At 39.4% G+C, this 11,386-nt stretch overlaps 1 protein-coding gene across 1 annotated transcript; it reads left to right on the forward strand.

The window, feature by feature from the left end:
* The first annotated feature begins 1,716 nt into the window (after positions 1–1,716).
* LOC122473539 (sperm-associated acrosin inhibitor-like) lies at positions 1,717–5,931 on the forward strand. Its single transcript, XM_043564241.1, has 4 exons — positions 1,717–1,884; positions 2,902–2,939; positions 4,123–4,238; positions 5,630–5,931. Exons 1-4 carry the CDS (start codon positions 1,818–1,820, stop codon positions 5,673–5,675), a joined length of 267 nt encoding a protein of 88 aa, XP_043420176.1. The 5' UTR covers positions 1,717–1,817; the 3' UTR covers positions 5,676–5,931.
* Positions 5,932–11,386: the final 5,455 nt, after the last annotated feature.

The following is an 11,386-nucleotide window of genomic DNA, read 5'->3' on the forward strand; positions in this document are numbered from 1 at the left end:
CCAGGTGCCCCTGCCACTGTTTAAGAAAGGCAGGTTCGATTATGGTGGCAAAGGCAAGCCTAACACCCAATTCTGAATGCAAACTGTTTTAACATTTTATTCTTTACTTCTGAGACACAGGGATTGTTACTCCCACACTTAAAATAAAGAAGTTGTATATTAGGAAATCTAAATATTGTGTCATGATTACTGAGTGGTAGATGGGAACTGAAATCAAGTCTTTCAATTGCCAAGACTCCAGAAATCTGATTGTGAGGGAGATTAGTGAATTAGGAAGACAATGGCTGATTAAATCTTCAAAACCTACTTCAAAACCTCCAATGTTACCCACTTACCTTATTTATATAACTTAAAGCATTGCCCCATGTGGTCTCAGTTTCATTCCTGTGAATATTCTTTATTTTTTTCCAGGTTTATTGAGATTGAACTGACATATAACATTGTGTAAGTTTAAGATGTATAATGTGATGATTGGATACAAATATATATTGAGAAATGATTAACACAGGAAGTCGGTCTCTCCTGTGCCTCCTATACACAGCCTATCCTTTAGGCGAGGGTCCAAAGCTGGCTACACCATTGCTCCTCTGGCAGTTTTTCAAACATACCATCACGCAAGCTTTGGGTACAAACAGTTGATTCACACTCTCGGCGGTGAGATCAAACAGCGATAAAAGGTCTCCAGCTGATATCAATTCCTGGCTGGAAATTTGTACTATAGTTTCACAAGATGCTTTCATTGGGAGAAACTGGTTAGAGAATGTAGGAGAACTCTGTATCATTTCTTACAACTGTATTGACTCTATAAGTATGTCAAAACAAAAAGGTTAAATTTAAACTTTCAGGAGAGCCTAAATTTAAAATAAATCTCCAATTGAGTCTATGTGCTCTGGTGTTGCAAAATACTGAGGGTCAAGTACCCTCAAGTACCGCAAGTATCAAATTACGGTTCACAAAACTTCTTGTCTTTGCTGGCTTTGATTCTCCTGTCCTTTCCAACTCAATAGCTTGGAAAGCTTACATGTATTTTCTCTATCTTAGTATCTATGATTATTCTTATTACCTTTTCCCATCCTCATACTTGTGTATTCATCAAGATCAAATTGTCCCAAGCCTCTTGCTGAGGGAACAACTAGGACATCTTTATGACACAGAACACAGAATACTTCAAGGTCTTACCTACTAGGGATCATGTGTTTTAGCCCATCTGGCTCCTCACCAATAGGCTCATAAGGGAGACTCCTCTGCTGGGTGGCAGTGGTTGAGAAAAAAAGATGAGTAAAATAGACACAGTCCCTAGAGATGTGGACCTTATTCTCTCCACTGCCTTCTCTGCTTCCGGTCAGTGAGGTAGGACATGTATAAAGGTAGCCGTGGTCCACAGCATTGCTGTGAGGATTGTTCCAGGTCACTCCTTCCTATAATAACTATTTCCATGTTCTCTGGAAAAACTGAGACTCCCAAGTACCTTTTCCCTTCAATGGCAGCCAGGTTCCTTGTGGGCTGTGCCAAAGCATCTGGGAATAAGCAGCTCCTTCTTGAATGTGCTAAGAGGATTTTTCTTGGGATTGCTCTCATGTCTCTAGAAGGCCTTTTTTTCACATATGTGTCCTACTGAATATGAGAGTTGGACAAAGGAAAATGAGAATGCATGGTCTACCTTAATTAGGAATCTAAGAATTCATTAATTAATTAGGAATTCAGTGGGGTGGGAGGGGTTTCTGGGTCAGTCAGAAACTTTGATCTGGAAATAGGAAATTTATCCCTGTGCCGTGTGTTATAAACCTGCCAAAGTTTCCTTCCACAGAATTGATAAAATGTCTCTCTTCTCATCGTGGATCAAAGCTATTTTCATCATTGCCTTGGCATTTCCTCTTTATTCTGGTGAGTATATTTTCCAATTCGAGGTGAAATATTTCATATCTTAGAAAAATGCAGGAAATAACCGCTGTAATCTAGGAATGAAGGAGGTTTTTGGAAACATCTAAACTGATGAAGAGATAAAAGGCATATTACAAATGTCTTTTAAAAATTGCGTCAGTGGATTGTTTTTCCTCACTTCCTATTTTGGACAGGTGAAGACAGAATAATGGGTTAGAATGGGAGCAGAAGTTCGCTCTTCATTCATCTATGACTAAAGACCATGACCCAAATCCTTTTTCCCCCCCTTTTTGGATGTCAAATTCCATGGTTGATAAATACAAACTGTGAGGAGGAATGATCTCTTCTGGGTCTGCTGTTGGTTAACATCCTGACTTCTTGACCACTCACTGAGTTCCTGAAGATAGGCCTTTGTTTAAGGAGAGACATGTTGACTCCTCTGGTAAAAGTTATCTTTCTTAAAGCTCAGGATAGACCATGAATTTCAGAAGAAGGCATCTGTGTTCTATTGGATAGATGCACATATTTAGGTCAGAGTACTGATTAAGCACTAACTGATTTCTTCATATTTAAGTGACATACTCTAACACATTGTCTTTTCGGTCTTGGATATGTCGTCTACAAAACGTGGGGGGAAAACACTGCTATCTTCAAAAAAGAATGTCATGGATTATTAAAAATTATACATCAAATTATTTTTCAAAGAGTGAGAATAATTGGGGATTTCAAACAATTTCCAAATGTGATAATGTTCAGTGGTTTTTTTATTTTGCTAATGGCACAAAAGTCTTGCCTCATTACTTGCTGGGTGTTGAGTAGCAATTCACATAGGTGTCTGCTATTAAGAGATGGGCTCTGTTTACCACAGACCATTCTGCTTCTTCCTCCACCCCACCCCACTTCCTCTGCATCTTCCTCTTCCACCTTTTCCTTCTTCTTTCCTTGTTCTCCTTCTCTTTTCCCTTCTCCTCTTCCTCTTCTTCTTAATTTTTAATTTTTTCATCTATTTGTTGGTTGCAGAAACTTCTATGGCACCTATGCCAGAAGCCAGAAGTATGGTAAGTGAAAAAGGATGGAAGTTGGAAAAAATAAAGTAAATAATTAGTTTATTTTATTATAAATTTTAATAGCAAAATTCATGAAACAAATGTACAAGGAGATCTTTCAAAAAGTAAAAAAAAAAAAAGTATCATTATTGCACTGAAGTCAAGAAATAGAAACGTAGCAGCCATATAAAACCATTACCTAGACAACACAAAAATGTTCATCTCCCATTACACAAAAATTCAGTTAATGTGCACAAATATGTCATACAAGCATCTGAGAAAGGTCAAATGGTGTTGACAGTAGAAGTGTTCATTTTAGCAAAACGAAGGTTTTAAAGACACAAATAAATATATAACCAAAATATGCATTTTAAGGGTGGATCAAATAATTATATATATACCTAGTGGAATATCAAATAGAGGTGAAAAATTAAACTACAGATTTATGTATATGAATAAACAGAGAAATTTAAGCAGATATAAGCATGCACACATATTGTTTATTCATGTAAATTACCAATACTGTCAATACGGAACAAATAGCGTTTATAAATCGTATGTTTATACACACCCACACACAAACATACACACAGACACACACATACATAGTGAAATTATCAAGAAAGACAGGGGAGTGATAAATAGAAAAATTCAGTTTCATGATTTCTTCTAGAGTTTGGAAGGAGAAAGATGTGAAGGGAAGTGAAGATGGTGGTCACTAAATTAGAAAACTACATTCAGCCAGTTCTAAGACCTTTTAAAAAAAGTTTGTAAACTTTGTTTACACGTTTGTAAAGACATTTTAATATCTTATTTTTTAAGTGGCATGTCTTCATTCTTATAGGTGTTAGTGTTATAGATGTTTGTTTTCAAAACTACCTACAGACTATAATTTTTAATTTTGATGCATAACATTTCTTTCTTTTTTATGTTTATTTCTTTATTTGGAGGGAGAGAGGAGAGAGAGTGTACACATGCAAGCAGGGGAGGGGCAGAAAGAGAGGGAGAGAGGATCCTGAGCTGCTTCCGGAAGTGGTGCACGGGCTCTGATCATGACCTGAGCTGAAATCAAGAGTCTGAAACTTAACCAACTGAGCCACCCAGGCATCCCAATGTGTAGCATTTCGTATGAAGATTAAAGAAAATTTTAGAGTTTCTTTCCCTGATAAATTCTATTTATCTCTGTGTTTAACAGCCACAATGTAGACCATATTCAGATGAGCAAGGTTATTGCACCAGAGAATGGGACCCAATCTGTGCGAACAATGGAAAAACTTATGGAAATACATGTGCTTTCTGCAGGGCAAAGAAGTAAGTACACAATAGTGAATATTTGCTCTTCAAAAGTATGAAGAAACCATCACAAAAGGATCACAAAATCCATGTTGCCAATAACCTAGGCACAACATTTATAGACAGTAACTGTAAGATGCCTGTAAAAAATTAGGGGCCACACTTGTATCTTTCCCTGAAGTTCTTGTTTCTGAAATTTAATTTTGTATGTGAGCTCTCACTATAATTTTGCTTCATACTGTGCAAAGGTATGAATCAATTAATTGAACTTAATTAAGAATTACTAATGACAGACTAGCAATCACTATGATGTAATAACAAAGCCCAGATGCAGAACACTAGATCTCTGAGGTGACCATGATCCTGACCCTTGCAGACCTCTATCTGCAGGGAGCATAGTCATGCAAGAAACTGAACTAACCTTTACAGTTTGAAATCCATCAGAATGGGCCCATTCATCTAGAAAGAAGCTCTTCTGATGGCCAAGTTTGTCTCATAAACTCCAGGATAGCCTCCAAACATCTTCCTTGGAGGGCAGGGCATTCTAGAACACTCCCATCAAATCTCCCTTCCTGTCCCCCCCACTCTGAAAAAGTTTGCCGTCTGATGGCTGGTTTGTCCAACCTTCCCACCTCCCCCCCTCATTTTCTCTCACAAGTGTTTGCTTTCACACATCTTTGCACATTTAAGCCCCTAAATTGGCCTCTGATTCCAGAGAACTATTAAGACAGTCTCCATTATCTCCTCTCTCAGATCTGGGTGCATCCCCAAAGACTGAGTCAAAACTGACTCAGAATGTAGGAAGAGTCAAGCAACCCGATAGGGGAAGAGGACATGAGCCAGACCCTAGTAGCCAAACCCAGCTGCTTCCGGAAGTGGTGCACAGGCTCCGAATCATGTTCCATGTTCAAACCCCTCCTATTGAGAAGTGCTTTGTTATCATCATGTTTCACATACAAACTATATTCTGCATGCATATCATCTGACTTTCTCCACCATAGAAATGGATTCAATTTGTGCAACCAATGATCACATTTATAGCAATGAAGGTATTGTCTTCAGTGATACTACCCCGGGGAGTTTAAAAGATCTCTTTTAAATAAAGTTTTCATTTTAGAATAACTTTAAATTTTCAGAAAAATTTAAGAGATAGTATCAGTTTTCTATATCTTTTATCCAGTCTTTCCTAAGGTTAATACCTTATAGAACCCTGGCAAACTTCTCGAAACTAAGAAATTAACATTGTTATATCACTATTAACTAACCTACAGGATTTATTTGGATTCCACAACCTTTTCCATTAATGTACTTCTTTTTTTTTAACATTTTTTAAATGTGGCACACTTTATTTCTTTCCTAAAACTTTTTAATTTACTTTTTTTTCCCCCTGTCTCTTGCTTTCTCTACAGGAAAAATGGTGACGAATTTGATTTTGTACATTTTGGTTACTGTTGAATATTGATCACACTGTAGCTTTCATTGTCATCACATTTTGTGATACATTGCACAGCCATTTAGAATATTCTCAATCAGAGCCTTCAATTCATAGGTGACCAGGTACATCCTATGAACAGAAGATGAAATACAGAGCATTTAAACTTTTTTCCAACTCTACATTCCTGTCATTTCAGGATTTTTAATTCTCTATGTTCAATTATTCAATGATAATTTGAAAAACTAATGTCTTAATTGCATGTTTGATAGCATAAAAAGTAGCATAATTAAAAAAATAAATGTTTAGGGGCGCCTGGGTGGCTCAGTTGGTTGAGCGTCTGACTTCGGCTCAGGTCATGATCTCACAGTTCGTGAGTTCGAGCCCCGTGTCGGGCTCTTTGCTGACAGCTCAGAGCCTGGAGCCTGCTTCACATTCTGTGTCTCCCTCTCTCTCTGCCCCTTCCCTGCTCATGCTGTGTCTCTCTCTGTCTCAAAAATAAATAAACATTAAAAAATTAAAAAAATTAAAAAAAATAAATGTTTAGCTCATTAAAATGTTTAATTGTTGTTGTCTTTCTTAAAATACCCTTTCTTGGGGTACCTGGGTGGCTCACTCAGTTGAGCATATGACTTCGGTTCAGGTCATGATCTCACAGCTGGGAGTTTGAACCCAGCATTGGGCTGTATGCTGACAGGTCAAAGCCTGGAGCCTGCTTTGGATTCTGTGTCTCCCTCTGTTTCTGCCCCTCCCCTGCTCTCTCTCTCTCTTCCTCTCAAAAATAAATAAAACATTTAAAAAATTTTAAAAATAAAATAAAATAAAATACCCTTTCTTTAACTGAGCCATGAGTTAAGACATGTGCATACTTTTGGCAACTATTATCAAAGCAATTTTCAGAGGTGAACAAGTAATATATTACATGAGTGTTTAACAAAAATACAGATTCTTGGGTCCTTTCTGTTTTAGACAATCAAAATTTCCAAGAAATGGAGGTCTGGGAAATTGAATTCTAGAAACGCCCAAGGTTAATGTTATGGTCATGAAAGCTAGGCAATAAGAACTTAATTGTTTAGTTAATTAATAAGAGCTTAAATTTTGTAATTGAATGAATTAAAGAATGTGCTCAAAGATACCGCAAGATTTCTAAGGCTTAGGAAATATTTATTGTATTATTTTCTTTCTCACGAATAAGTCAAGAGTTGAGTGAGTAATGTCAGATGATACTAGGATATCCATTGGTGGTGAAAGTCTGATGCTTTTCCTTTTCCTTCCGTCTCTCACCTAACAAGAACAGCTTTTAGCTAAGTGGCCAAATGCTCATTTCAAGCCTAATTTTGATGACAGAGATGTAGATTGACTACTGGAAGATAAGTATCAACCTGCCATACACAATACATCAAGCATGCTCATTTTTGGTTAAAAGTTTTTTTCACAGTTTTATTGAAGTGTGTGATCTATGTAGGGGCTATTTCTTTGCTTAAAATCTTTAGGATTAATTCTTAATGAAAATATCTGTTGGAATGTACTTTTTTGAGAGAGAGAGCGGGAGAGAGAGCACACATGAGCAGGGGACAGGGGCACGGGAGATAGAGAATCTTCAGCAGGCTCCATTCTCAGTACAGAGCCTGATGTGGGGCTCAATCCCATGACCCTGGGATCACGACCTGAGCCGAAATCAAGAGTCAGATGCTCAACCGACTGGGCCACCCAGTCGCCCCTGGAGTGTACAGTTTTTGAGTCACATTGTAAAAAAGCATTCAGCCAGTTTCATGACCTTATTCTTTATAGAAATTTCATATTAAAAAATTGTTTTCAAAACGCAAATAAATATCAAAATAAGATATCACCTCACACCCCTTCAGATGGCTACTATCAAAGAAGCAGAAAATAACAAGTATTGGCAAAGACATAGAGAAATTAGAACTCCTAGGCTCTATTGGTGGAATGTAAAATGGTACAGCCAGTATGCAAAACAGTATGATGATTCCTCAAAAAGTTAAAAATAGAATGATCATATGACCCAGTAATTTCACTTCTGGGTAGACACATAAAGAATTGAAAGCAGGGAGTCAAACAGATATTCACATACTCATGTTCACAGCAGCCTTACTCACAATAGCCAAAAGGTAGAAGCAGAGCAAGCAGCCATCAGTGGGGGAACAGAGTAACAAAATGTGGTGCATACATATCAGGAAATATTATTGAGGAAGGAAAGTCTGACACAAACTACAAAAATGGATAAACATTGAAAACATTATGCTAAGTGAAATAAGCCAGCTATGAAAGAATGAAGACTGTGATTCCACTTACATGACGTACCTAAAGTAGTCAAATTCATAGAGACAGAAAGTAGAATGGTGGCTTCCAGAGACTGGGGGAGGGAGGAATGGGGAGTTAAGGTTTGATAAGTATGGAGTTTCAATTTGGAAGGGTGGAAAAAGTTCTAAAAATGGATATTTGTGAAGGTTGCACAACAATGTGAATGTATTTATTACCACTGAACCGCATCCTTAAAAATGGTTATAATGGTCAATTTTATGTTACATATATGTTTTTACTGCAATAAAAAATCCTGCAAAATTTAAAAATTTTTTTAAAATAAAGGAATTAGGAGCACCTGGGTGGCTCCGTCGATTAAGTCTCCAACTCTTGACTTTAGCTCAGGTCATGCTATCACAGTTCTTGAAATCAAGCCCCATGTCACTGTCAGCACAGAGCCTGCTTGGGATTCTCCCTCTCCCTTTCTTTATCTCTCTACCCCCCTCTCTCTCACAAGATAAACATTAAAAAAAATAAAGGAATGAAGTACTATTAAATGCAACAAACTGGATGAGTTTTTTCTGAAAGATGTTCATTAAGTTTCTCAACATCTGCCATGCAGTACATACGTAGTTTCTGGAAATTAGCATCTAGAGCCTGTGAAAATACATTAGCGATAGCCATCGTGGGGATACTGTTTCTCCCCATCCTTACTCTAAACTGGTACACACCCAAGATCTTCCTCATGCCACAATAAAGGCAGTGTTAGACCCAAAAATGGAATGTTTTTGTTTCAGTGCTCCCTCTAAGATACAGTTCACTTACTTTTATATGTTTCTAGTGTTTGTGAAAGGAGTTAGCTTAAGAAACTAGGACTTTCAACATCCAGAAAGAGTTGGCAGGGCAGGTTTGCCAGTGGTGTCTGTGCTGAGAGTGGCTTAGCCAGTCCTCTTCAGAATCGCTGTCAGAATCCATTCGGGAAACCATCAAGGAAGGCAGACTTCAAGTTGTTGTTTTGACTGACTTCTCTCCTTGGCAGGATCCTAAAGACTCCAGGACAGACATGGCTTTATCCCTAACTACTTCTCCTCCTCCTCCTCCTCCTCCTCCTCCTTTTCTTCTTCTTCTTCTTCTTCTTCTTCTTCTTCTTTTCAGGGAGAGGGTAAAAGAGAGCATGACCGGGGAAAGAGTAGATGATCTCAAGCAGGTTCCATGCCCAGAGCAGAGCCAAATGTGGGGCTTCGTCTCATGGCTGTGAGATCAGGACCTGAGCTGATAACAAGAGTCACAACTGACTGAGCCACCCAGGTGGCCCTCTAATTCCTTTTTCATTAGTACTAATTGAGGCAAGATTTAGGCCTGATGTCCTCTTCTGTATTCTTAAAGGTGTGGAACGTGGCAGGGGAGGGAGGGGAGGCAGTGAGAGGAAAGCCTTCTAATTGCACCCAGTTACCTCATGCTCCTGCCAAATTCAACAGCTTGCTATTCGTAAAACACTTTTCCCACCTCCCTGCATTTGGGCATGAGCTTTCCTTCACCAGGAGGACCCTTTTGCCCTCTCTCTCCAATCTCCACACGTCTAAATCCAACCCTCTCCTCCATGATTCCTTACCTAACCTTCACAGTTGTCACATGATTCCTTCCTCTTCCAGAACCCCATAGTGTTTTAGTGATGTCCAGTTTTTGGCATTTAGCATTTTCTACCTTGTAGTTTATGTATTGATATTTTTACCTTATCTCCCTTACTAAACTCCTTCAAAACAAGGGTCTCTTGCTGATTTACCTTAGAACCCACTCCGGCCACACAAAATGTTAGTATAGCATCTTTCTCATCATAGGAAGTCAGTAAATATCCCACAAATTACTGAATAAATGAATAAACCTATGGATGGATGCATGAAATCCTATCAGAGAAACCCAGCAAGCCTGGAAAAAGCTGTGCCACCAACCATTAGTATTTCAAACGCTCCTGCTTCAGGCCTTGCCCTGCCCCTCTCACCTCTGCAGGAAATAGAGGCTATGATGGGAGGATATGTCATCATCTTCAAACCTCTGTCTCTAGCCCTTGAGCCTCTGAAACAGTAAGGCACATGGCCCCTCTCTGTACACATCCATCCCCGTGCCTCACAGTCACTTCAAACATGAAAGCCCAGAATCCACCAGTTAAGGAGGCTGAGTATAGATCACAACTTTTCCAATTGTTCCCTGGAGCCCTGTGGTTCCAAGAAGGAAACTGGGATGGCACGCCTTGGAATGCTCCCCACCCCCACCCACCCCCACCCCCCACAAGGACACTTGAATTCAAAGCACTGAAAAGTTCTGTGTCTTCCTCAAAACAAACACCAGGTGTCTCCATTACCCCGAGACATCCGCCATTACCACTGCCTCAGAATCTCCGTCAACATGCTGTCACTCAGCTGTAATCAAGCCCTGGAATCAAGTCACTCTGCAGGAAACTCCCCTGCCAGTCTACTGGCCAGTTTCTGCCAAAGGCAGACACGTCCCCCTCAGGCATGTGCTCAGCCACTCCCTCCAGAGGTTCCTCCCTGTCCCCTGGACTGCAGGGTCCCCTCCACACTTCCTCAGATGTTCCCTCACTTTGCCCAGGACAAAGTCACAAAGAAAATGTAGACTAGTGTATATTTGCCCAAAACTATATTCTGCAAGTTAATTTTGCAAGGCATTCGCTTAGCCTCAGAGGTAGTACAAGTCCTCCAAGTGTGAGTATACGCCTACCTAAGAGATAGAAACTGGAGCTGCCAGGTAAGATAAATGCGTTGCTGTGGGGGCAATCCACAGGGACAGGGAGAGTCAGGGCTAGAATGCAGATTTTTTGCTGCTCTCCCCACCACTGTAAACACAGCTAACTTAAGTTGACCAGCTCTCTCATTTCAGGGAGATAGTCTCAGACATCACTTTTGTACAGACAAGCACTCTTGCACAGACATCACCTTTGCACAAACTTTATTGTCACATATACGTCACCTATGCACACTCCTCTCTATTGCACAGATGCTTATGCAGAGACACTGCTGTTGCACAGTGGATAAGAGAATGGGCTCTGGGATCTGCCCAGATTTGCATTCTAGGCACAGAATTAACTAGCTGTGCCAAGTTCCTTCACCTTATTAGGGAATAATAATAATAATAAGTCCCTTATTAGGGAACAGATTCCCCCATGTGTAAAGTGGATAGTTGAGAAAATTGCAAGAGATAATCACAGCAGCATGTATAGTAGCTATTATTAAAGACAAGCTCTTTCCTACAGGTCAGCCATATGATAACTGCTGTTCCATCTTACTCTTAAAAAATAGTGCCGCTTTGGAGATATGCCTACTGAACATCTTAGTAAAACTACCCCATTCATTATTTTCTCAGGTTAGTTCAAAGTTTTCATTCTAACTAAAGACATCTTAATCAAGCTTTTGCGTTAATACATGGTCAGCTTACTGCACACACGTACACACACTCT

Source organism: Prionailurus bengalensis, chromosome A1, assembly GCF_016509475.1.
Source record: "Prionailurus bengalensis isolate Pbe53 chromosome A1, Fcat_Pben_1.1_paternal_pri, whole genome shotgun sequence".
Classification (NCBI taxonomy): Eukaryota; Metazoa; Chordata; class Mammalia; order Carnivora; family Felidae; genus Prionailurus; species Prionailurus bengalensis.